The sequence below is a fragment of the Microcaecilia unicolor genome, chromosome 5, assembly GCF_901765095.1.
Source record: "Microcaecilia unicolor chromosome 5, aMicUni1.1, whole genome shotgun sequence".
Classification (NCBI taxonomy): Eukaryota; Metazoa; Chordata; class Amphibia; order Gymnophiona; family Siphonopidae; genus Microcaecilia; species Microcaecilia unicolor.
Genome location: NC_044035.1, coordinates 301971053 through 301998886, shown reverse-complemented (window position 1 = coordinate 301998886; position 27834 = coordinate 301971053). Strand labels below are relative to the sequence as shown.

Genomic DNA, 27834 nt, shown 5'->3' with positions numbered 1-27834 from the left:
CTACCACATTAGTAGGAAAATGCTGATAGGAGAGAGTCATTGAATGAGCAGCATTCTGGTTCCTCCCACGACAACCCTGGAACTGGAAGAGAGGGGAGGGGGGACCCTGGCCCTGGAACTGGGAGGGAGAGGGGAGGGGGGACCCTGGCCCTGTGGGGGAGGGGACCCTGTGGAACTCAGAGGGAGGGGGGATCCTGTTGAACTGGGAGGGAGGGGGACCCTGGAACTCGGGGGAGAGGGAGGGGGACGAGAGGGGGAGGGGGAATGGCACTTTGCGATAAATAATTAGATTTTGGGTTGCTGTTTGGGCACTGGGTCTCTGAAAGGTTCACCATCACTGGTCTAGGAGCTTCAGATAGATGGTCTTTCTTTTGTTATATCCCATCTCTTTGATTGCTGTCAATAAACAGATCCTTGGAGAATGGTGGTAATTTGTCTCTCCTGTATCCACCCAGCCTACTTTTGTTACACACTGGTTGACCATTTAACAGTTCTTTTGTTTCAGGCTATCAAAGGTCTGAAGGAGGAGGGATGGAGTGAGGTCTGCTTTCTGATTCTGAGCAAGTTATATTCAAAGTTTTTGCAAAGCATTTTTAAATATCTGTATCCAGCAAAATTAATAACCTTGAAAATACATCATATCATGCTACAGTCATTACTATATATATATGTATATATGTATATATATATATGTATATATATATATATAGGTTTGTTTTTTTTTGTTACATTTGTACCCCGCGCTTTCCCACTCATGGCAGGCTCAATGCAGCTTACATGGGGCAATGGAGGGTTAAGTGACTTGCCCAGAGTCACAAGGAGCTGCCTGTACCTGAAGTGGGAATCGAACTCAGTTCCTCAGGACCAAAGTCCACCACCCTAAACTAGGCCACTCCTCCACTGGTGACTTGTCCACTAGCTAGTGTAGAAGCAAAATTAATCAAAATCTAGTTGAGGTAACATAGCAAGAGGTTTCTGCTTCTTTCTTAGCCAAAATTCAAGTCCTGCATCCAATCCTTGCCTTTTGGTAAGCCATTGATGTTTAAAGAGTGTGTTGTGTTGTTTTTTTTTATCCAGGATCGAGTGATGATTAACCGGTTAGACAGCATTTGTCAAGCAGTCCTGAAAGGAAAATGGCCCTCTGCACGAAGAAGTTATGATAGCAATGCTGTTGCATGTTTCTATACAACCAAACTTCTGGACAGCCCTGGAGCTGCTGCAGACTACAGTGAACCTGGGGTACTAACACCAGCAAGCACTGCTGTAAAAGAAGAGCTTGATTTGTCAAAGGTGAAGAAGCATGTATGAGAAAAGGAGTTTACAGTGAAAATCAATGATGTGTGTTTATTTTTATTGCCCTGACTGCTATTGCAGTGTGCATCCTGCTCTCACTTTTGGTTACTTCTTTTGCACACTTGTTTTTTTTGGGTTATTGGATGTCACATTTTAGGCATTTGAGACAAATTTTCTGAAAGAGTTCCATTAAATATATATTCCCTGCCCCCTCCCAAACTTCCAAATCCCTGTTGACAAATATGCTTTCTAAACTGTCTGTCTTGTGCTGGTTCTAACAGTTCCGTATCTTTTTGACCTATAAATGTTTGAGTGCATTTGGCTGTTTGGTGAATTTTAGCATGTCCTTTGCCAGTTAGCACTATAGTTCTATGTTTTAAAGAGGTCTGCAGTGTTACAATATAATCATATGAAATTTATGTTTTTGCAGTTTGAGGCTGCATAGTTAAATCACATGTTGCTGGTCATATTTCAGATAAAAATACTAGATACAGGAATAAACACATGAATATTTATGTGAAAGCAGCTTTTCAGCTTAGCTGCCCAGAAAGTGTCAGCTTGTCTAAAATGTTTTACTTGGGCTTAAACACAGAAATATTCTTTTAAAAGAAAATAACTTTTAAATAAAAATGGGTTTACCTAATTGTTTGGAGCTCTCTGTGGTTCAGAATACTTTCCTAGGAAGTCTTTAACTGAGTTGCTGGGCCTTGCTCGTGTTTCTTTAGCTGATCTTTCTTATGACCATCTCGGAGCTAAGTATCTGGCAGACATTTTACAAGATACACAGTTAAAATGTATATTTTTTTCCCTCTAAGTCCTTTAGCCAAGTAATTCAACATAGCTGATTTCAGGTTACTTTGGTTATAAATGTTGCATTAAGAAATTGCAACAATTTTTGCTCAACAGATGGCTATATCAATGAAGTGTAAACTTATGTTGATCTTGTATATTAGTGATAAAGCAGGGGTCTCTTCTAGTATAAGTGCCTCTGATTCCTCTCCTGGAATATTCATTTGGACATGAAAATCCAGAATCACTGAGTGGATAAGCTTATCCTTATGAAGATTCTCATAATTTTGACATTTGTTTAACAGGAAAGTGGTTTGAAGTTGACTTTTCAAAAGCAGGGACTATGTCAGAAGAGGCCACTTGAGACTAAAGAAGGTGCCTTAGGACAGGAACAGTACCTGGCACGACTCCATGAGCTGCAAAATGCTTCAGAGACCAGCCTGGTAAACTTTCCCAAATCCATTCCAGTTTCAGGTAAATATCTTGAGTAGAGAGGTGTGGTAGCCGTGTTAGTCCACTTTTAAATGTAATCAATAGAAATAAAATAAAACATGGAAAAGAAAATAAGATGTTACCTTTTTTATTGGACATAACTTACATTTCTTGATTAGCTTTCGAAGGTTGCCCTTCTTAGTCAGATCGGAAATAAGCAAATGTTGGTAGATGACAGCTGCAAACTATGCCAAAACATTTCGTAGGACCCCACGGTCATTCACAAAGGTAAAATATACAACATAAAGGAATCTGTCACGTGCTCATCTTCCAATGTGGTGTATATCATTCAGTGTAAAAAATGAAACGAAGGCTGCTACATTGGAGAAACCAGTCAGATGCTAAAGAAGAGATTTAATTTACATAGACACCATATGAAAAATGCCAGTACCAATAAAGATGTAACGCCTGTGGGGCAGCACTTTACAAAACCAGACCACTGTACCAGTGACTTCATTGTAAGAATCTTAAAAGGGAACATTTAAAACAATACAGGAACGTAAGACCTTTGAAGTCAGAATGATTAAATATTTTGACACCCACCAGACAGGACTTAACAAAGATTTGGGTTTTCTAGCCCATTATAAACCATAAAATTGTACTGCTTTGTCACCCTCCTGACTCCATGCATATCTCCCTGTCCCCCTTCCTGTCTCTCACCTATCCACCCCCATCCTGTTAGACTGTCACCCTCCTGTCTCCATGCATATCTCCATGTCCCCCTTCCTGTCTCTCACCTATCCACCCCCATCCTGTTAGACTGTCACTGGAATGCTTTGATGTTTCACTTATATATACTGTCATCTACCAACATTTGCTTATTTCCAATCTGACGAAGAAGGGCAACCTTCAAAAGCTAATCAAGAAATGTATTAAGTTATGTCCAATAAAAAGGTGTTATGTCCAATAAAAAAGGTATCTTATTTTCCTTTCCATGTTTTATTTGTATTGATTACAGGTAAAATCTAGAATCATAATGCTTTTTAACATTGAATTTTTGTATGGTATGTCTGGCCTTACGAATGAACAGCAAGCTCCAAACACAGTGAGGAAATGGAATTGCCTTGTAGAACCAAACATTCTTTATTCCAACCAGCATGGACAGCAACAAAATGATGACCCAACACACATTTTGTATGTGGTTTAATATGTCGAGATGCTCAGTACTTTCAACCCTCATATTTGCATTTTTGCACATTCAAGTTTTGACACAATATTTTAACTTATTGTTCAGTACAAGCGTTTTTGGACATTCTGATTTTGGCCACTTGTTTTTAATCATTGTTTTTAATGTGTTTTATTTGTTTTCTGTTATATGAAAAGTTGTTATGGATTATTTTACATACTCATGATATTATTAATGTGTGGATGTTGCTTTTACATATTCATATATTTATGTATTTATAGAGCCCTGATGCAGGCATTCTTTCTGCTGAAACATGGCCATGTTAGGTAGTCATTTTTTCCTGTCCATGCTGGTTGAAGTAAAGGCTGTTTAGTTCTTCAAGGCAACTGTCTCCTCACTGTTGTATTTGGTTCTTGTGGTTTTCTTCATGAGGTTTTGGTCCTTCTCTGCTGTTTGTTCTTACCAATGAAAAATTCATACTTTTTGTTATTTTGATTCTGTTTTCTTTAAGACTAATTCAAAACAGTTTACAACGTAAATGAAGGTCAAAAGTAGCTATTTTGTAATAATAAAATGCACGTGCAAAAAACCTCATTTATTTGTGAACATCCTGTTTCTCATGAGCAATCCTAGACAAGTAATAATAAACATTCTCCGAGGACAAGCAAGCTTGCATATTCTCACACATTGGTAGACACCGATCCGCGTCACCTGGTCCAGCATTTTTGCCAAAGTAAAAAAAAATCAGAACTTCTTGAAGTGCGAGCTGCACTCCACTGCGCATGTGCAACTGCCTTCCCACCCGCTTCGAGAACACTGTCCTCTCAGTTTCTTTTTTTCCGCATGAAGAGAAGCTTTTTGGTCTCTTTTCACGTGCCCAGTGTTAGAGCTTTTTTGAGTGCCTTCGGCCTTTCTTTTCTCTTTATTTTAGCTTTATTTCTTTTTCAAAAAAAGAAAACAAAACATTTAGATTATTAGTTTCTTTTACCCGCGTATAAGTTTCTTTTAATTTTTGATGTGGCTGCTTCAGGTGCTTCCTTTTTTCGTGCCTTTGTCCCTTTTTCCAGCACCATCAAATCATTTGATTTGACTGGCGAGGTCTTCTTGTCCATATCTACGAAGACGCCCAGTAGCTTCAAGCATTGTACCCGGTGCAACTAGACCATCTTGGGCAAAGACACCCATTCTTGGTGTCTGCAGTGTCTTTGTATTCATAAGAGGAAGAGGACTCAGGTTTCCGGGGAGGTTCAACATGAAAAGAATTTTGGAGCCAGGTCCAGTTCCTCGATGTTGGCATTGACGTTGACTGTCACAACAGGAGCATCTGAAAGCATGGCTGCTTTGAAAACCTTAGACGCTGGGAGCAGTGAGGCATTGAGTGGGTCTCCACCTATCTCGAGGCTACTGCTGTGCAGGCCCCTGGGACTGTCCATTGTCGGACCTGACCCCGACGTGACGCAAGGATTTGACATCATCTTTGTTAGCACCAAGAAGTGTGGGTGACATGCTTCAGGCGAAGGCCAAGAAGCACCGTCATTGGTCATCCTCGATACACAATGCCGGGAGCCCCGCGGCACCGAGGGATTCGGAACCCGAGAAGCGTCGGCGCCGAGAAGACCACTCTTCCTCCATTCAGGAGGTGCCGATACACTTGTCTCCAAGCAGCTGAGATCATGCCCCTGTATTGGCCTTAGCTGACACCCCAGCTTTTCCCCGATGTCGGCCTTCGATGAGTGTATTCAGGCCTTGTTCCCTGAGCTGGTAGATGGCCTCATGCAGTGCTGTGCTTCTGTATCGGGGGCGCTTGTGCCTGCCATTCCTCCCTCTGCAGCCCTGCCAGGCCCTCAGCCTGTGGTGTGGCATCCGACACCAGCACAGCTTGCTGGCCCCGGTGTCGACTGCCACCCAGGTCAGTACCCCCTCGACATCAGTGGAGAAAGCTTTGCCGGAGTCAAGGTGGGAGCAGGTCTCTCAATGCCGCTCTCAAGGACATGGCATCGAGGCAGTCCTGGTCTTGGACATCCCATAGGGAGATTTTATCTGATACCGAAGTGGAGCACTTATGGGAATTGGAGATGGATCCCAGATACTTTTCCTCAGACGAATCTTATGGGATTCCTTCTGAGCCCTCCCCACCACCTGAAGGGAGATGGTCTCGGCCGGAGAGCCTTTCTTTCCCATCTTTTGTGAAGGAAATGGCTGATGCCATTCCATTTCCTTTAGAGGTGGAGAGATGAGCCTAGGGCCAAGATGCTTGAGGGTTTGGACTAATACATCTCCTCTTAGAGACTGTGATGGCTCCTCTCCACAAGGTATTCAAGGCAGTCATTGTCAGGAACTTGGCGTACCCTCTGTCGGGCCTTGTTGTCCCCAAGAAGATTGACACCCAGTATTGGACTCACGGTGAGCCTGGGTTTGTAAGGCCTCAGTTGCCTCACGATTCTATGGTGGTGGAATCCGCTCTCAAAAGAGCAAGGAGTGCTAGGGACTATGCCTCGGCTCCCCCAGGCAGAGAAGCTAGGACCCTGGATTCTTTTGGGAGGAAGATGTATCAGGCCTCAGTGTTGATCTCCCGTATTCAGTCATACCAGCTCTTCACTAGTGTTTACTTGTGAAACTTGGTGAGACAGCTGTCAGACTTGGTCGACACGCCCCCTCCGGAGCAGACCGAGCCCTTTTGACAGCTGGTCAAGCATCAAAAGGTGTGTCGCAAGTTCTTGGCCAGGGGCACTTACAACACTTTTGATGTGGCATCGAGGATCTCTGCTCAAAGTATAGCAATGCGCAGACTCTCATGGCTGCATGTTTCTGACTTGGAACATTCTGTTCAGCAGAGGTTGGCAGATGCCCCTTGATGGGGGGATAAAATTTTCAGAGAGAAGGTTGAGGAGATTGCAGACCAAATCAAGAAGCACACTGATACTATTTCCTTCTCTCTCTCGCCAGACGCCTTCTGCATCCACCTCCTCATCTAGGAGGTTTTTTGACAAGTCAAGGAATGCTCCCTATTACTACTGTAAGTGTCGGTACACTCTAGCTCGTCAGCCTGCTGAGGCTCAGCCCCAGCGCGCTCATTCTTGTCAACAGTGTGCACCCAAGTCCCCTGCTGCTCCTCAGTCAAAGCAAGGGACACATTTGTGACTGGCTCTTGCAGAGCATAGCCGCAATAAAAGTGTCTGTCTCGGACAACTTGCCAATCAGGGGGAGGTTGAAATTTTTTCACCAAAGGTGGCATCTCATAACCTCCAGCTGGTGGGTGGTTCAAATAGTCCTCCTCAGATATACCCTCAACTGGCATTCCACCCCCCCCCCCCCCCCCAATTGCCCACCAAGAGCTCATTCATTCAGTTCTCAGCACAGGGGAAGAAGGACGGGGATTCTAGTCCAGATACTTCCTTGTGCAGAAGAAGAAAGGTGGATGCGTCCCATCCTAGACCTAAGGGCCCTGAACAAATTTCTAGTCCAAGAAAATTTTAGAATGGTTTCCCTGGGCACCCTTTTCACAATGATTCAGTAAACGATTGGCTATGCTCTCTGGACTTAAAGGATGCGTATACTCATGTCACAATTCTTCCAGCCCACCAGAACTATCTTCGAATTCGACTGGGAACACATCACTTTCAGTATTGCATGTTGCCTTTTGGCCTCGTGTCAGCTCCCAGGGTCTTCACCAAGTGTTTAGCGGTAGTCGTAGCATCGCTACGCAGACTGGGAGTCCATGTGTTCCGATATCTCGACAAATGGCTGGTGAAGAGCACCTCTGAGGGCAGTTCTCGGGAGTCCATGCAGATGACTATTCGGGTGCTAGAACTACTAGCGTTCATTTTAAACTACCCCAAGTCCCATCTGCACCCTGTCCAGCAATTGCAGTTCATAGGAGCCCTGCTCAACACACAGAAGGTTCAAGTTCAAGCCTACCTCCCAGAGACCAAAGCAGACAATCTTGTTTTACTGGCAGCCCAGGTTCGAACCTCGTGGCAGGTCACAGCTTGGCAGATGTTGAGATTGCTGGGCCACATATCTTCCACAGTATACGTTACACCCATAACACTTCTTCACAAGAGACCAGCTAAATGGACCCTGGCTTCTTGGAGTCTAGAGGATGCCTTCCAAGTGTCCTCAGAGCTTCTTCGCTCTCTTTGGTGGTGGACATTTCGACCCAGTTTGAATCTGGGACTTCCATTCCAAATTGCTCAGCCACAAAAGGTGCTGACGATGGATGCCTCTGTCCTGGGATGGGGAGCTCATGTAGATGGACTTCACACTCAAGGAACTTGGTCCCTCCAGGAAATAAATCTTCAAATCAACCTCCTGGAGCTTCGTTCGGACTGGAATGCTCTAAAGGCTTTCAGAGATTTGCTGTCCCATCAAATTATTCTCATTCAAACAGACAATCAGGTTGCAGTGTATTACATCAACAAGCAGGGAGACACTGGATCACGCCCTTTGTGTTGGGAGGCTGTCCAGATGTGGCACTGGGCTTGCCTGCATGTCATGTTCCTTTGAGCCACTTATCTGGCCGACAGGCTGAGCAGGGTAATGTAACCACACAAGTAGTCTATTCGCATGGGCATTGCCTACAAGATCTTCCGAATGTGGGGCACCCCCTCGATGGTTCTTTTTGTCGCTCAGATCAGTCACAAACTCCCTCAGTTCTGTTCCAGGCTTCAGGCCCACTGCAGACTAGCATCAGATGCCTTCCTCAATTGGGGAACAGGTCTTCTGTATGCATATCCTCCTGTACCTCTAGTTAGGAAATTTTGTTGAAACTCCAGCAAGACCACGGAACCATAATTCTGATCGCACCCTATTGGCCGCGGCAGATGTGGTTCCCACTTCTTCTGGTATTGTCCTCCGAAGAACCATGGAGATTGGAGTGTCTTCCGTCCCTCATCACTCAAAACAAAGAGTCACTTCTACATCCCAACCTCCAGTTTTTGGCTCTCACAGCTTGGATGTTGAGTGCATAGAATTCGCTTGCTTGGGTCTTTCAGAGGGGGTCTCCCAGGTCTTTCTAGCTTCCAGGAAAGATTCCACTAAGAGGTATTACCCTTTTAAATGGAGGAGGTTTGCCATCTGCTGTGAGAGCAGGGTCCTAGATCCTCTTACTTATCCTACTACATGGACCCTGCTTGAGTACTTTCTACATTTGTCAGAGTCTGGTCTTAAGACAACTCTGTAAAGGTTCACCTTAATGCAGTTGGTCCTTATCAATGTGTAGAAGGTAAGCCTATCTCTGGACAGCCTTTAGTTGTTTGCTTCATGAGAGGTTTGCTTTTGTTAAAGCCCCCTTTCAAACCTCCACCAGTGTCATGGGATCTCAATGTCGTTCTCACCCAACTGATGAAAGCTCCTTTTGAGCCACTGAATTCCTGCCACCTGAAGTACTTGACCTGGAAAGTCGTTTTCTTGGTGACTGTTACTTCAGTTCGAAGGGTCAGTGAACTTCAAGCCTTATTTATTTATTTAGATTTTGCTCACACCTTTTTCAGTAGTAGCTCAAGGTGAATTACATTCAGGTACACTGGATATTTCTCTGTCCCAGGAGGGCTCACAATCTAAGTTTGTACCTGAGGCAATGGAGGGTTAAGTAACTTGCCCAAGATCACAAGGAGCAGCAGCGGGATTTGAACCGGCCACCTCTGGATTGCAAGACCGGTGCTCTAACCACTAGACTCCTCCACTCTAGTGGATCCACCTTATACTAAGTTTAATCACAATAGAGTAGTCCTCCGCACACACCCTAAGTTTCTGCCGAAGGTGGTGCCGGAGTTCCATCTGAACCAGTCAATTATTTTGCCAACATTCTTTCCCCGACCTCATGCCCATCCTGACGAAAGCAGCTTCCACACTTTGGATTGCAAGAGAGCATTAGTCTACTACATGGAGCGGACAAGGCCCCACAGATCGCATTTCCTTCACTTATTCCCAGGCTGGGCTTGCCTTGGAGGGTCATGTGACATCTCATAATGTCAGAGCTATGCTACATCAGTAGCCTATTTGAGGTCAGCCTCCATTGAAGAAATTTGCAAGGCTGCAACGTAGTCTTCATTCCACACATTCACATCTCACTACTGCCTTGAGCAGGATACTCGATGCAACAGTCGGTTAGGGCAGTCAGTGTTGCAGAATCTGTTTGGGGTCTAGAATCCAACTCCACCATCCTAGGCCCGTTTTATTCTGTTTCAGATTGCACTCTCATTCAGATTGTATATAGTTTCAGGTTAATCTGTGTAATGTCCTTGCCGTTGCAAGGCCCAGTTGACCAATGTTTGTTGTTGTTGGTGAGCCTGGATGTTAGGGATTCCCCATGTGTTAAAATATGCAAGCCTGCTTGTTCTCAGAGAAAGCGAAGATACTTGCCTCTACCAGGTATTCTCTAAGGACAGCAGGCTTCATATTCTCACAATCCCGCCCACCTCCCCATGGAGTTGCCCTTCATTGTTTTATTTTTATTCTTTTTGCTTTAAAATTAAACTGAGAGGACCACATTCTCGCGGAGGGTGGGGATGCACTCACGCACGCACGGTGGAGGGTGACTCGCACTTCACAAAGCTCTGATTTTTTTTACTTTGGCATAAATGCCGGACCGGGCGATGCGGATCGGTGTCCACCCATGTATGAGAATATGAAGCCTGCTGTCCTCGGAGAATACCTGCTATAGGTAAGTTTTTTTTTGTTTCATCAGCAAACATAAAACAAACTTTATAAACCAAATATATAACTGACAATATGTATAAAACCCAAAAATAATACATAAGACCTGAAAACCATTCCACTGCATGTGTATATTCTGTCCTGCTAGCTGGCGGAGACCTGAGAACTACCGAATTATAATATCACTGCATATAGCATTCATATGTACGCAAGTATTGCCATACTGGGACAGACCAACGGACCATCAAGCCCAGCAACCTGTTTCCAACAGTCGCCCAATCCAGGTCACAAGTACCTGGCAGGATCCCAAAAAAGTACAATATATTTTATGCTGCTTATCCTAGAAATAAGGAGTGGATTTTCCCCAAGTCCATTTTAATAATGGTCTATGGACTTTTCTTTTAGGAAGCCATCCAAACCCTTTTTTAAACCTCTTGTAAGCTAACTGCTTTTCCTACATTCTCTGGCAACAAATTCCAGAGTTTAATTACAAGTTGAGTGAAGAAACTTTTCTCCAATTCGTATTAATTTACTCCTTTGTAGCTTCATCGCATGCCCCCTAGTCCTAGTATTTTTGGAAAGAGTAAACAAACGATTCACATCTACCCGTTCCACTCCACTCATTTTATAGACCTCTATCATATCTCCCGTCAGCCGTCCTTTCTCCAAGCTGAAGAGCCCCAGACGCTTCAGACTTTCCTCATAGGGAAGTCGTCCCATCCCCTTTATCATTTTCGTTGCCCTTCACTGTACCTTTTCTAATTCCACTATATCTTTTATGAGATTGCTCACATGAAACGTCATCTGCCATTTAGATGCCCAGTCTCCCAGTCTTGTAATTTTTCACAATCCTCTTGCGATTTAACAACTTTGAATAACTTTGAGTTGTCAGCAAATTTATTTACCTTACCAGTTACTCCCCATCATTTATAAATATGTTAAAAAGCTGCGGTTCCAGCACAGACCCCTGGGGAACCCCACTATCTACCTTTCTCCGTTGAGAATACTATTTAATCCTATTCTATTTTAACCAGTTTTTAATCCACAATAGGACACTACCTCCTATCCCATGACTTTCCAATTTCCTCTGGAGTCGTTCATGAGGTACTTGTGAAACGCCTTTTGAAAATCTAAATACACAATATTGACCGGCTCACCTTTAGCCACATGTTTGTTCACCCCTTCAAAGAAATGTAATAGTCTCTACCATTTTGTCTGGCACTGATGTCAGGCTCACCAGTCTATAATTTCCCGGATTTCCTCTGGAACCTTTTTAAAAAATCGGCGTTACATTGGCCACCCTCCAGTCTTCCGGTACCATGCTTGATTTTAAGGATGAATTACATATTACTAACAATAATTCTGTAAGTTCATTTTTCAATTCTATCAGTTCTCTGGGATGAATACCATCCAGCCCAGGAGTTTTGCTACGCTTCAATTTGTCAAATTAAGCCATTATATCCTCCAGGTTTATAGAGATTTCATTCTGTTTCTCTGACTCAGCTTTGAATACCGTTTCTGGCACCAGTATCTCTCCCAAAGATTCCTCGATGATGACCGAAGCAGAGAATTAATTTAATCTCTCCGCTGTGGCTTTGTCTTCCCCCGATTGCCCTTTTAACCCATCAGTCATCTGGTTGTCCAACTGATTCTTTTGCCACCTTTCTTTTAATACACCTAAAAAATGTTTTACTATGTGTTTTTGTCTCCAACGCAATCTGTTTTTCAAAGTCCCTCTTTCCTTCCTTATCAGCGCTTTGCATTTGACTTGCCATTCCTTATGCTGTTTCTTATTATTTTCAGTTGGTTCCTTCTTCCATTTTCTGAAGGATTTTCTTTTAGCTCTAATAGCTTTCTTCACTTTTAACCACGCCGGCTGTCATTTGGTCTTCCTTCCTCCTTTCTTAATGCACGGAATATATTTGACCTGGGCTTCCAGAATGGTATTTTTGAACAGCATCCACGGCTGATGTAAATTTTTGACCTTCACAGCTGCTCCTTTTAAGTTTTTGTTTTCACCGTTCTTCTCATACATAAGTACGTAAGTATTGCCATACTGGGAAAGACCAACAGTGGCCAATCCAGGTCACAAATACCTGGCAAGATCCCAAAAATGTACAAAACATTTTATACTGCTTATCCCAGAAATAGTTGATTTTCCCCAGTCCATTTAATAACGGTCTATGGACTTTTCCTTTAGGAAGCTGTCCAAACCTTTTTTAAACTCCGCTAAGCTAAACGCCTTTACCACATTCTCTGGCAACGAATTCCAGACTTTAATTACACGTTGAGTGAAGAAAATTTTTCTCCAATTCGTTTTAAATTTACTACATTGTAGCTTCATCGCATGCCCTGTAGTCCTAGTATTTTTGGAAAGCGTGAACAGACGCTTCACATCGCATTTTATTTTAGTCTCCTTTTTTAAAGTTATATTTAAATCTTTTTATTGACTGAAAGGTCAATACATATGAACAGGAAACATCAACTTGTACACAAATCTTATACAAGAACATCAGTCAGCATTTCACAGTCAATGAAATTTCTTTTTATCCCCAGACACCCCAACCCCGTTTCTTATCCCTCTGCCTTAAATCTGTTTATATTTAACCATTGCAGTTGATATTGACAGAGACCACACATACTATTTCAGAGCGTATAATAATAAACAATCTTATATCATGGAGTTGTCAAGTTTCGCTTCACATTCCACAATGAATCATAGTGTAACTCTTTGATCCGCAATTAACCCCTTTCTCCTACCTTTCCCAGTTATCAAACCCTCCCTCCCTGCCCTCCCTTCCCTTCAAAATCTAGGATACTTTCTGACAGTCTGAATACAAGCTGTTGTCACTAAAAGTTCAACAGGTAACTCTTTGAAGCATGTGGTAATGTCTGTATAAATGGGTTCCATTTCTTTAGGAATTGCTGCAAGTCTGATTCTGGCCTGCCTTGACACATCTGTCTTTCCAAACGCATTAATGCCACCATTTTCATTCTCCACACCTGTGCTGAGGGACCATCTGGGGAAAGCCAATCTACAAGAATTGTTGCCTTCGCTATGACTATGGCCCGGTTTATGAATGCAATGCAGCCTCCTGGGACCGGGGCATTCACCTCAGGATTACCAAATAGCAGCAACGGGGAATATCGCCAATCTATAGCCCACAATTTAGAGACTTGTCTCAGAATGATCTTCCAAAATTCCTCCACCTGTACACAGAGCCAGAACATATGCCCCAAAGTCGCTCCCTCCTTCCCACACTTGGGGCATTCTCCGTCTGGGGAGGCTCCCATGTGAAACGCTCGCCGTGGGGGAATGTGTAGTCTGAGGGCAAATCGATACTGCATCTCCCAATGTGCTGATAATAAGGAGGATCGTTGGATTGTCAGGACATGTCTTTTGAACATGTCAGACGTTACTGTGATATTCAAGTCACTCTCCCATCCCCCAGCATATTTATCATAGTCCAATTCCAGCTTATGATCTTTGATGTGTCTGTGATGGTATTTCAAAGGCACTTTCTGTTGAGAGTTGAATGAGAATGCCTCTGCCACTTCCACTTGGACATCTTCTGTTAGGTCTTCCCATTCCAGGCTAGACACATAATGCTGTAGCTGCCAATAGTGGAAATAGTCTTTCGGAGTTATCAGCTTTGACCTTTGAAGATCTGTAGATGATTTTAGTTTCCCTTCCTCTGTTAGTATTTGTTGAAGGTAGATTATTCCTTGGTCTTCCCATCGTTTAAACATCGTGTATAAATCTCCGGGAGGGAAGTCTGGATTCCCCTTCAATGTCAAGTATGGAGTAGTTTTATAAGAGAATTGATGCATTCTGCAAATCCACTTCCAGGTTTTTTGCGCAGTCTGTAAAATGTTAGTGGCCGCCAAAACTGGGAATGTTCTCTTACCCAAACCATGAAGGGCACTACTGAAGTGGAAGGGTTTTAATAAGTTTTTCTCCATTTGAGTCGCTGAAAAATCTGATGTGTTACGGAACCAGTCATTGATGTGTCTCATTGCACAGGCCACCGTCATATGCCGCATGCTCAGCACTCCCATTCCCCCATATTCTTTTGGTATCTCCATCACTGACTGAGGCAGTCGCGGTCTTCTCCCCTGCCAGAGGAATTTCTTTAGCATTACATTCAACTGCTTTTCATCTTTACTAGAAAGGTATAATGGCAAAACTTGAAAGATATACAGCCAGCGTGGCACTATCATCATGTTATACAACGCTATGCGTCCCGAGAGAGAGAGAGGTAGCCCCTGCCAATGACCCAGCCTTGTTGCTGTTTCAGTCAGCAGTTTTTGAATGTTCAGATTATAGAGTTGGGATAAGTCGCTCGGGATCTGTACCCCCAGATATTTGATGGCGCCTGCCGCTCTACGTAATGGGAATTTAAATCTCTTCATGTCATCGGGGCTGGACTGGATGTGCATAACACTAGATTTCTCTAAATTGACTTTAAAGCCTGAGAGTTTACCAAATTGGGAGACCCTGTTTATCAGCACACTCAGTGACGTTGTTGGTTTAGAGGTCATTATCAATAAGTCGTCTGCAAACGCTAATGCTTTCACTGTCTCTCCCCCTACCTCTACCCCAGCTATCTCCCTTTCTAGTTTCAGGCTCCTCAGCAGTGGTTCTATCGAGAGGAGTAAGAGGGCCGGAGATAATGGACAGCCCTGCCTCGTGCCCCTTGCTATAGAAAATTGTGCTGTTCTTGAGCCATTAATCAGTACTGCGGCTGTGGGACCCGAGTATAACGATTGAATCGCCTGATATGCCCATCCCTTGACACCTATGTGTTGTAGCACTGCAAACATGTACTCCCATTCCACTCTGTCGAACGCCTTCTCGGCATCCAGACTCACCAAGACCGCCTTTGTTTCTGTACAACTACATTGTCCCATTGCCATAAGTAGACGCCTCACATTTACTGCGGCATGTCTATTTCGTACAAAACCCACTTGCTCTGGATCTATTAATGTCGGCAACACTCTCTGAATTCTGTTTGCTAGAAGCTTGGCCATGATTTTTGTATCCACATTGATTAGTGATATGGGCCTGTAGGAGTCTGCCTGCGTTTCTTTCCTTCCTGGCTTTAAAAGTAATGTGATTAACGCTTCATTAGCATAGAGTGGGAACTCTCCCAGATCCACCACCTCTTCGTAATATGAGAGCAGAGGTCTTATTATCTGCTGGGTTAACATTTGGTAGAATGCACTAGAGAACCCATCTGGCCCCGGAGCCGAGTGTTTAGGCATCGTTTTAATTATGTCTTGTAGCTCCTTCCCTGTTATTGGTGAATTGAGTTCCTCTAACTCCATCTCACCAAGTTTGTTTAGCCCTGCCTGCTCTAGATACTGATTAATAGAGTCTGTAGAGTGGGGCATGGGCGTAGAGTATAAGTCTTGATAGAAATCTCGAAACACCTTCGCTACCTTGTCTCTTTGGTTTTGAATATGGCCCTCCTTATCCTTGACCGCCACTATTACTCTGCTTCCTCCCCAGGTTTTTATTACACGTGCTAACATGCCTCCCGATTTGTTCCCAAAACGTTGTAACCGATATTTCCTACGTATTAATGCCCTAGAGGCTCGATCTTGTAGGAGGGAATCTAACGCTATTCTTGCTGACTGCATTTGTTCTTTGAAATGTGTGTTGGGATTATTAATGTACCTGCGCTTTGCTTTTTGGAGTCTTTTTTCTAGGTTGGTGATTGCTCTAGTGATTCGCCTTTCTCTTTTTGCTGTGAAGGCTATAATTGCCCCTCTTAATACTGCTTTAGCTGCTTGCCAAAACAAGGATGGCTGGCTTTTGTGGGCTGCATTAAATTTTTCATATTCCTCCCAGCTATCTTGTATGTATCGTTTGAATTCAGTATCTGCGGCTAAGTATGTTGGGAAGCGCCACCCCGCCCCGGCTCCAGATGACCCTGGATCTGTCAAGTCAATCCATGTCATCGCGTGATCTGAGACCTCTTCTGGCCCTATTACTGCGTCTGCTACCATATGAAACATGTTTTGATCTACAAGTATGTAATCTATCCTTGACCAGCTGCCATGTGCCCGTGATAAATGAGTATAGTCTCGTGAGTCTGGATGTAGAGTCCGCCACGCATCTACCAAATTTAGTGATTGCATGAATTGTGGAAGGGCTCTCGATCTCATTCCTCCCCTGCTGGCCCGTCTAGGTGTTGAACAATCTAATGTTGGATCTGCTACGAGATTAAAGTCTCCCATTATAATTAGGGGGATAGTTTTGCGGATGAGACATCTTTGGGCCACCCGCTCATAGAATGATTTGTCAAATAGATTTGGCCCATACAGTGCTACCAGCGTATATTCGCGATGTTGAATCCATAGGTGAATCAGCAGATATCTCCCCTGAGTGTCTCTTTCTATAACTTCCGATTTGGCCACTAATCCCTTGCGGATCAGAATAGCTATTCCTTTACTCCTCCCCTCAGCTGGAATCGCATGTACTTCTCCTACCCACGCCCGCTTCAGTTTCTGATGTTCCTCTGTATTGAGGCGGGTTTCCTGCAAGCAGGCTACATCCGCTTTATGTTTTTTAAGGGCTGCTAGAATTTTTGTTCTTTTGATTGGGGATGAAATACCTCCCACATTCCAAGTAAGGAACCGAACTAAATTGTGCTTAGTCATTACTATGTCCGGTTGTCGAGTAGCGGTGAAATTTTTTGTTTGTGAGGAACCCCGGGGCCCAGCTCCACCCGTGTTCCTTCCTATCTGTCCACATGACTCCAGTGACCTGTTCTGTTGCCCTTCCCCTTTCTATGTGTCCAACAGCGCGATGATCTCTATATATGTCCCAGAAAGTCCTACATTTAACTTTCCCACCCATCCCCCCCTCTCTCCCGCCCCCCTCCCCTCCCCCCCTCCCCCCTCCTCCCCTATCCCCCTTGACTCCAACCTTGCACTCCCCTCTCTTATCTTAGATCAGGTGTGCTGAGTCAACGATGGTAGGGTCTCCTCCCTCCCCCCTCCACACTTGCCATAGATAGTATCTCACTGTTCAAACTGGTTCATCTCTCTCTGCAGGAAAAAACACAGCGCTGTAAATCACTACATATTGTACTTACTATTCAACATTAGGCTATTCAGCCAACTTTCTAACATCCAACTGAGACTTGACTTCAGATTACTGAGTTTCTAGCTCTCATTGAATTAAGTTGTGCTCTTCAACTGTTGCTTCCCTCCTGTTCAGAGTTTTTATGATCCTGACATTGAAGTGCCTCTTGAGCTTCTTTAGGAGAGCCAAAGGATCTCCAAGTGCCATCCATGTTGATTTTTAATTGTGCTGGGTATAGTAGCAAAAATCGTTGGTTCCTCTCTGCAAGTTGTCTGCAAATCGGGGTAAAAGCTTTCCTGCGTTCCTGTAACGCCTGTGAATAGTCTTGGAACACTTTAATACTAACTCCATCAAAGTTTAAGGAATCCCATTTTAATCGTGCTCCCCTTAAAATTTCTTCTTTATGTACAAAATTATGTACTTTAACAATCACTGCTCTTGGTCGAGTTCCATTATTAAGTCTTTTCCCCAACCTGTGAGCTCTTTCGAGGCAGAGTGGTCCCATACTGTCAGAAAGGGCAAATTCTGATTTTAACCAGCGTTCTAATTGTTCCGCCAGTGACCGATCCGGTATCGACTCCGGGACACCTATAAGTCTCAAGTTGGATCTTCGAGATCTATTTTCAAGATCATCCCTTTTCATTGCCTGCGCTTTCAATTCTTTTTGTATCTCTTGCAACGACGCCACAGCGCTAACTGCGGCGTCCTCTGCTTCCGATACACGTGCTTCAAGTTCGCCCGTTCTTTTTGTTGTTTCACCAAGCTTCGTTTCTACGCTTGTTAGCCTTTCAGCAATCTGGGTTAGTTGCGGTTCCAAAGCGGACTTTACCGCTTCTGTGAGCTGTTCGAGTTGGGCCTGATGGAACCTTGGCGCCGAGTCTGACGCTGGGCTCGGCGCCATCTTGCTTTCGCCGACCCCTCGCTGCTTCTCTGGCTCTTTTTTTGCTGTTTTCCCCGTCATCGCTCTAGTTTCGCGGATGATATAAGAGTCCATGTGTCTTAAGTTTGATTCCGATTACTTTCCTTTGTTTATCAGCAAGTCAATCCAGTTTGTGGAGGGTTCGAGGGAGGGAGGACCCGAGAGTGAAAAGGAATGCGACCTCTTCCCTCAGCCCATCACGTGACTCCTCCCCTTTTTTAAAGTTAAATGCTAACGTATTGGATTTCCTATCGTGTTGCCCAGTTTGTTAGCCTCCCTAATTTCCAATAACATTTCTATATCTGTCTGTTCATCTTGGCCAGGCAGACGGTATTACACTCCTGTTACTATCCTTTTGCCATTTTACACATGGAATTTTAATCCATAGGGATTCCAAAATGTGTTTTGTTTCCTGAAGCATTTTCAATCTATTTGATTCAAGGCCTTCCTTAACATACAATTCTACCCCTCCACCAATTTGATACACCCTATCACTACGATATAATTTATACCCCAGTATGACAGTGTCCCACCGGTTATCCTCATTCCACCAGGTCTCAGAGATTCCTATTATATCTAAGTTTTCATTTAGTGCAATATATTCTAACTCTCCCATCTTATTTCTTAGACTTCTGGCATTTGCATATAGACATTTCAAACTATGTTTGTTGCTCCTGTTTACATCATGCTCAGTACTTGACTGTATTAAATTGCAATCTTTTGTCTGCCTGTCTGTTGGGCCCTGTGCGAGGAGCAGGTAGCACTTCAGAAAATGCTACCTAGAGGGTCTGGATTTGAGCTTTCTACCTAAGAGCCTAAATTTGGCTTCCAGAACCTCTTTCCCATATTTTCCTAGGTCCTTGGTACCCACATGTACCATGACAGCCAGCTCCTCCCTAGCACTATCTAAAATCCTATCTAGATGATGTGTGAGGTCCTCAATCTTCGTACTAGGCAGGCAAGTCCCCAGGCGATCCTCACGTCCTCCAGCCACCCTGCTATCTACATGCCTAATAATCAAATTACCCACTACAACAGCTGTCCTAACCCTTCCCATCTGGGCAGTAGCTCCTGGAGACACACCCTTGGTGCGAGAGGATATTGCATTCCCTGGTGTGCTGGTCCTGTCTACAGGATTACATCCAGTCACACCAGGTTGATGCTGTCCTTTTAGGAGACCTCCCTCCTCCAAGGCAGCACACGGGCTGCCAGATTGGATGTGGGTCTTCTCTACAAGGTCCCTGTAGGTCTCCTGTATATACCTCTCTGTCTCCCTCAGCTCCTCCAAGACTGCTACTCTTGCCTCAAGAGAACGGACTCGTTCTCAGAGGTAGGAGCTCTTTGCATCGAGCACACACATATGACATCTCACCAAATGGGAGATAATCATACATGTGACACTCAATGCAAAAGACTAGATAGAACCCCTCTTGCTGCTGGACTACTGTCTGCATCTTAATATTATAGAATTGTTTAATTAAAACTTCTTAAGGCACTAGGGATATCAGATTAATATAATGATCTTTTGACTGTTGTAATTTGCAATTTATTTAGGGTTTGCTTAGAAACTAATTAAATGTAATTCAGACTAATGAAAATTGAAAATTCCCCTTTTGTCTTAATTAGAATAATTAACTATAAATGAATAGTTGAGTTAGGGGTGGGCGGGAATGAGGACTAAACTGGGCCCTTCTGTGCCTTCTAGAGGCTATCTGTTAATGCTGTGGCAGAAACGTCAAGTTTTAAACCTATGGAGACTAGCTAATAAAGTTTGCGTGCTTTTTTATTTTATTTTATTTTATTTTATTTTACATTTCTAACTGTGTTTATCTTACAATTCTTCTTTTAAAACCTTATCTTTAAGCTGTGGCAGAAACTTCAAGCTTTAAAACTATGGGGAAAAGGCTATGGAGACTAGATACTAAAGTTTGCTTGCTTTTTTATTTTAAAATTCTGTGTTTGTCAATATCCTACAATTCCTCTTTCAATCCCTAGTTTTTAAGCTATGGCAGAAACTTTAAAACTAGTGGTAAAGGCTATGGAGACTAGTCCTCTTCTCTCAGAACTTCTCAGAAAGGCTGTCAAGATATTTTTATGGGGGGTGCAGGAGCCCCTTGTGGACAACAGTGAGAACTTTGGGCCCACTCTCTGGTATTTGCTGTAGGGGGAAGACTCCAGCATTTTTACTTACAACTTTGTTATTGAAAGGATGAGACAACTCAAATGGAGTTATTCCGCTAAGGTAATAGCAACTACTACATTCCAGTAAATCTTCCATTTATCATATATTAGAGTTTAGAAAATCTTCAAAGTTTGGTCTATGAAGCAGCAAAAGGCTCCCTTATAGCCACTTTCTTGGATGTTTTGGATATATCCTAAGCAAGGCTTCAGTGCAATGTACAGCAACAGACATAGAAGGAGGCTTCAATGCAGTGGCGTTCCTACGGTGACTGACACCCGGGGTGGATCGCCGATGCGCCCCCCCCCCCCCCCCCCCCGGGTGCAGCGCAACCCACCCCCGGTGAAAGGCCACCTCTTCCCCCCCCCCCCCCAGGTGCATTTTTACCTGCTGGGGGGGGTGCCGTGCGCCTGTCGGCTTCGCTCGTTCCTTACTCCCTCTGCCCCAGAATAGGAAGTAACCTGTTCCGGGGCAGAGGGAGCACAGAACGAGCAGGGCAGACAGGCGCGCGGCACCCCCCCAGCGGCATGCACCCAGGGCGGACCACCCCCACCGTCCCCCCCTTGGTATGCCACTGCTTCAGTGTGATTTACATAAGGGGATAAAGCAGAGAGGCGATGAGCTGAGGAAGACATGGGCATAGTTTGACTTTCATTTAGGGGGTAAAGGGGTGGGGCATGACATATTAGCATATTCATTATGGTTATTCAAAACACATACAAGCCTAAAACACTGAATATGAAGCCAGTAGATATGTGTGTGTGTGTATATATATATATATATATATATATATATATATATATATATATATATAATTTTTTTTTTTAGCTGAAATAAGCCAACACCATGGGAAAAGTTTTCTTATAATGCCTCTTCTCACATTCAAATAACAGTACACCTACTGGAAAACTAAACAGGTCAGATTAGTACATATTGATCCTGCATAAGCATTCAATTCTAGCAGAATACCTGGTCTGTTCCACACGTGCAGAACACAGATAAACCCTCACCAAATATAAAATATGTAACTACAGATTAAAAATAGAAATACGTAGACAAAAATTAAACTGAACTCCCAAGCAGCCAGACTTTGTACACAATACACCAGAAAAACAGTAATGTGTTCCCTCATACTGTGCAAAATGTAAAGACAGCAGGTGTAAATTTCAAAACCTGACAAATTCTGTATACTACATTACAAATTAAGGGGTCCATTTACTAAGGTGCACTAATGGATTTAGCACATGCTAAATACTAAGATGACCATTTTATACCTATGGGCTTCTTAGCATTTAGCACACACTAATCAGTAGTGCATGCTAAGTCTATTAGCGTACCTTAGTAAAAGGACCCCTAAGCATGGTATACTGTTCGAACCAGAAGAAGGTATTTTAGGTTTTTGAAAGCTAACTGAAAGATGTATACACTTTGTCCAATAGAAAACCATTACTTTATTTTTCACTTTGCACTGTTTGTAATATGCTAGTTTTTAAATTAAAAATAATTTTTTTTCTACCTGTGTGGTCTGGTCATTTAATGTTTCTAATCATGTTGATTCCAGTCTCTGGTTTCTGCTAACTCTCTTGCCAGGATTTCATTTTCCATTTGTCATTTCACTTTCTCCTGTCTTCTTCACTTTCTTCATTACATCCATATCCAGCTTAGATCTTTTCCTTCCAGTTTCTTCCGTTTATTTTTCTGCCTTTTACATCCATATCCAGCTTTGATCTTTTCCTTCCAGTTTCTTCCGTTTATTTTTCTGCTTTTGTGTCCAGATTTCATTATTACTGACCAGTCTTCAATTTCCCTCTTGTTACTGCATCTACCTACAAGTTTCCATCTCTTTCCCTGACCCCTACCCCTTCCACATATTCCCCAGACTTTCACTAACTCTGTCCTCTCCTTCTATCCTCTCTCCCCCTATTCCATCCTGTTTCTTTCCATCCCCTTCCCCATTCTATCCAGCGTCTCCCCCTTCGCAGCATCTTCCATATCTCTCTGTCTCTCTCATTCCTTTCCGTCATGTCCTCTTCCCCCTTCCATTCAGCATCTCCCCCCTCTCTCCCCTTTGCAGCATCTTCCATTCTCTCTCTCATTCCAACCATTGTCTCCCCTTCATCTCTTCATCGAGCATCTCCCCTCTCTCTCTCTCTCCCCTTTGCAGCATCTTCCATCATTCTCATTCCTTCCATCCAGTGTCTCACCTCCCGCTTACCTCTAGCCATCTCCCCCCTCTATCACCCCCATCGCATCTTCTCCCATCTCTCTCATTCCTTTCCATCCAGTATCTCCCTCCTTCCTTCCTTCCTTCCTTCCCTCTCTCTCTCCTCCTCCTATTGCCTCCCCCTTTTATTCACTGTCTCCCCTCTCTGTCTTCTTCCATTCATGGTCTCTCCAGGGTTTCTCCGTTCCATCCAGTGTCTCTCCCTTCCATCTAGAATGTCCTCTCTCACTCCTCTTTCCTGATGCAGCCGTCTAGGATCTCTTCTCCCCTGCCTTACCTGTCCTCTCGCTCACTCTCTAAAGCCCCCACCAGTAAAGTTAGGGACATTGACACCAAACCTACTAGCTTCGCCTCCCGGCTGCTGCTGTGGCAACCTGGAGGAACCATAAGCTTCCGTGCTTTACTCTGCCTCTCGCTCACTCTCTTCATCCCCCCCGCACCCAACACAGCTACAAAACAAAATTAAAATGTGCACGGGGCCATGCTCCTGCACACGCCTCTGAGGCTTCCCTCCTTTCTCTGGAAACAGGAACTTATGTTGTGAGGGAGGAGGAGGGAAGTCGGCAGCAGGGGTACGGCCCTGTGCACATTTTCATTATGCTTTGCCAAGGAGGGGGGTGTGAGTGAGCGAGAAGCAGGAAAGGGAAGAGCACAGAAGCTCGCGGTTCCTCCAGGCTGCAGTGGCGGCCAAGAGGAGAAGCTAGTGGTGAGTTATGTCCCTACAGCTCATTTGGGGGGGAGGGGCAATACCCCCTCACCCCCCCCCCCCTCCCACAACTACACCCATGGACGAAGAGATCAAGAGGTAGAACAGAAAGCATATTGAAAAAATGGGTCGAGAAGAGATTTGAGTTTGTCATATGATGTTTCTGTTCTGAAATATAACGGGAATGAATTCCAAAGTTTAGGGCCTATATAACTGAAACCTGATTCATGAGAAATCTGCAAACACAAAGAAGAGGGGGTTGGCAAGTGCATCAACGCACCTTCAGATGAGCATAGCGAACAGTTGGAACAGTATGAGATAACAAGACGGTTAATGTAAGCAGGAACTGTTGGTAAGTGGCCTTTGAAAACCAATAACAAAATCTTGAAGCAGATTCATGCTGAGACAGGGGAGCCCAGTGTTCTAACTGAAGCAGTGGTGTGACAGCAGAATGTATCTATCAGCTCTGGACTGGGCAAGGTGGAGACATCTGAGAGCATATGTTGGAAGATCAGCGAAGAGTCTGTTGCAGTTATCAAGATGGGGTATGAGCAAAGAAATAATCAGAGAGCGGATACAGTTCTGAGGTAGGAGGTATTGGGTGGCACAGATTCAAGAACAAAAAAAGGACACATGCAAAACACGATCAGTGTAATTTTTAAATGAAAGCTTCAAGTCCAAAAGTGACACCAAGAATCTTAATGGCATCCCTGAAAGGGAGAAGATGATTAGTGATGGATGGTGCTGAGGGGAACTGGTGTATAAGAATTGGGGAAGTAAATCGCTTTACATTTGGAACTGATTAAGAAAGGAAGGTACTCTTGGAGCCATTTAGAGACATCTTGGAGGCAGGAGTTATAAACAGTGTGTCTGAGATGGAGATTCTGTATAAGATCTGAATATCGTCAGCAACAGAATGGAGTACAGCCCCAGGATTGAATAATAGTGAGAAGGGGCAAGACAAAGATGTTAAAAAGAGTTGAGACCAGGATAGAGCCATGGGAGATACCATAGATAACTGGAAGTGTGGTTAAACATGTGTGAACATGGGAGAGCTGAAAGGTGCGGTCAAGAAGATAAGATTGGAACCAGTGCAAGACAGTGTTGGTTAGATCGATGCATTGAAGGCGGTGAATGAGAAGAGTGTGATCAACTAAGTCAAAAAGCAGAGGACAGATCTAGAGACCATCACGACTGAGGAATATTAATCTAAAGATGATCTGATTGTGTCATGAAATGCAATGAGGAGAGTTTCTGTGCTATGGTGTGGCCTAAAGTCTGGCTGATAAGGATAAAGAATGAGGTATCAAAAAATGTCTGGAGCTGGGCAGAAACAATTTTTTCATGAAGCTTTGCAAAGAGTGAGAAATTAGAGAGAGACTGGAAATTAGTAAGAATGGAGGGATCAAGTTTGTGAGGGGGGTTTTAAGGAGAGGGGGTAAAGTATGCTTTCAAATCGGTGGGAGAGAGCCTTCTGAGACACTACAGTTAATGAGTGAAAGAGCAAAATGAACTATGAAATGAGGAAGGGTTAAGTGATTTTTTTATGTTAAGAAGAAATGGGAGGTTGAAAGAGGACCAGGAGGAAGAGTGAATGGAGGAAGGGGAACAGGTTGACCCTTGAGGACAATCCTGGAAGTTGTGCATTTTTTCAGGGGAGTGACATTTGCTTAGACTTCTGACATATCTGGTGGTGCCTTGTCTTAATTTAGTTTTGTCAGTCTTAGTATGCGCCCCTTTTTGACCCTATCCAGGTAGCACAGCAGACTCATCCACCCAGCATGATCCAGCAGCATCAGGCCGCAACCACCTCTCAAGACCTGAAACAGTGTTCATTTCATGAAATGCGCACACACTGGTTTCATGGAATGAGTAACATTGAGTATTGTAAGGTAGGATGAATGGATACCAACTGCTCTATTTCAAATATTTTTTGTAAACTACAGAAAATATAGCTGATTAAATCTATATAGTTCAAGGAGCATTACATAGTATAAATGCTTTAATTAAATGGATGCTTTGAAAGAGAATAGATCTTCACCTCATTAATTTTAAATGCATCACTAATTTGATTAGGTGCCTCCAGCCATTTAACAGCTAATGGAGTGGTACTAGACAGCCAGCCTACAGTTAAAAGGAGACGGGGACGAAGAAAAAATGTGGAAGGAGTCGACATCCTCTTTATGAACAGATATAAGGCACCCAATCATGTAAGTGCATGGGATTCCTCTAACCATATGAAATCTTTGTTTATTTTGAATCTCTTCAATTTTTTTTTTTTTGGGTATACAAGGAAATATTTTTCCCCCTGATTTTAGAATGACAATATAATTCACAATAACATGAATATAACTCATTTTACTAATATCTTATGTGTTTGGCTTCCATTACATTTTTTCTTTTGTTTTGTTAATCTTTAGTAGAAAGCAGCAGTGACTCAGCAGTTGTACGGACTGCCAGTGCAGAGAAAATATTAAAAAGTCTTGCAACTGCCGTCTGAGGGCTCCGATGCACAAAGGCAGCAATGCACAAAACGGATCACATACAAATGAGCTGCACAGATCCCCTTTGTGCATTGCTTACTGTTTATGAATCCGAGCTGTAAAATGCATTTGACAGGACCGATGCACTGGACCCTGGACCCCCCCCCCACCTTGCACACCGACAAAATTCCTTAGTGGTCCAGTGGACTCCTCACTCCTGACCTCCCCCAGGGACAAAATTCCCTGATCCTCCCACACACCCCCTGCACCCCAGCAACTGACCCTGGTGGTCTAGTGACCCCTACCCTCCCCTGTACCTTAAAAAAGAAAAGTTGGGCAGGAGCAACAGCATCTCCCTCCTGCCGCTTTCAAAATGGCAGCACCCAGCCCCTGCCCAATGCATTTCGGGATGCACTGAGAGGGGCTAAACACTACTTTAGGAGTTTTTTCTTTATATGGTGCTTAGCCCCACCCAGTACATCCCAGAATGCACTGGGCAAGGCCTGGGCACTGCCTCACAACATTACCTCACCAATATTCCCAATTATTACATTACCTCACCATATTCCCAATTACTAAAGTCCACCTTCCATACCATCCGAATACACCTTCCTTCCTTCTTTCTTCCTTTACTTAATCTCTGTACAATACTAAGTGTTTTTGTTATCATGTAATGACTATACCATAACAAACTATGTAAGCCACATTGAACCTGCAAATAGGTGGGAAAATGTGGGATACAAATGCAATAAATAAATAAATAAATACATTTTGAAAGCAGCAGCGCCAAGGCAAGATAGAGGAGCTGTTGCTCCTGCCCAACATTTTTTTAAGATACCAGGGAGGAGTACAGGGGTTGGGGTTAAGGTCAGAACTGGGGGGGGGGGAGGGGTCCGGTTCACTGGACCACTAGTGGGGGAAAAAAGGATTCGGGGGGGGGGGGGCTGCGGGGGGAGGGTCAGGGTACATTTTTTGTTAATTCAGGGGGCTCGGCTAAGGGAGAACCAGGAGGTGAGAAGTAAGAAGCACAAGTAAGCAGTCTTTGCAGCTGCCTACTTGTGCTTCCCTCCTCTCCGACATCTCCAAAGCAGCCGTAAAATTTGCTAATAAATTACAGCTGCTCTGAAGCAGGCATCCCCTTGAATACTCATTAGAATACGTTTGCATGGGGTTCTCGGTGGCTGCTAACTGTACATTTTATAGCCATGGAAGACCCCTTTGTGCATTACTAGCTAAATAACCACTTGATTTAGACTGGCTAGAACCAGTCTAAAGCAAATGTTAACAGCAGCTGGCCCTGAGTTGCTGCTAATTTATACTAAAAATCGAGGACCACCTGTCTGTACATCAATGGTGTTAGCACATTTTTATGAACGTTGAAAATATACCCACTGATTCAGTCAACTGCCAAAATGTGGTCTTGTCAGGTCTATGTTCTTTCAGTATCTTTATTTTTCATACCTTTGTTAAATTTGTGTTTGTCTTTTCATTATTGGGTCATCCTGGACTTTCTGTATCAGATCATCTTGTTAATTAAATAAATGCTCCACTTCTGCCAACTGTTGCTGAAGCAGAAAGCAAGTAGCTCCTCTCTACTACATGATGTGACCCATGATGTGAGGCAATATCCAGTAGGAGGGCATGAACTCCAAATTCCTGATCTATTAACATCCATGTTCCTGATATTGCACTGGCAATATGACTAGTGGTGTAGCCAGACATGCATCTTTGGGTGGACCTGAGCCCAAAGTGAGTGGCACAACATTTTCTTCTGTCCCCACCACCTCTCCATGAACCCCAACTCAGTATCTGGGCTGGCAGGGAATAAGCCAGGGATCCCCAAGCCCTGCCAGCTGAAGAGGTCCTCCTTTGT

General features: G+C 43.8%; 1 protein-coding gene across 5 annotated transcripts in view; it reads left to right on the top strand.

The window, feature by feature from the left end:
* LOC115470793 (chromodomain-helicase-DNA-binding protein 9-like) overlaps positions 1–27834 on the top strand; it is a 624303-nt gene that overhangs the window by 535564 nt on the left and 60905 nt on the right. For all 5 annotated transcript variants that reach the window (XM_030204322.1, XM_030204321.1, XM_030204320.1 and 2 more), the window contains 3 exons: positions 1078–1290; positions 2388–2556; positions 25555–25688. In XM_030204322.1, coding sequence (XP_030060182.1) covers positions 1078–1290; positions 2388–2556; positions 25555–25688 — 516 coding nt within the window. The remainder of the gene's footprint in view (positions 1–1077; positions 1291–2387; positions 2557–25554; positions 25689–27834) is intronic.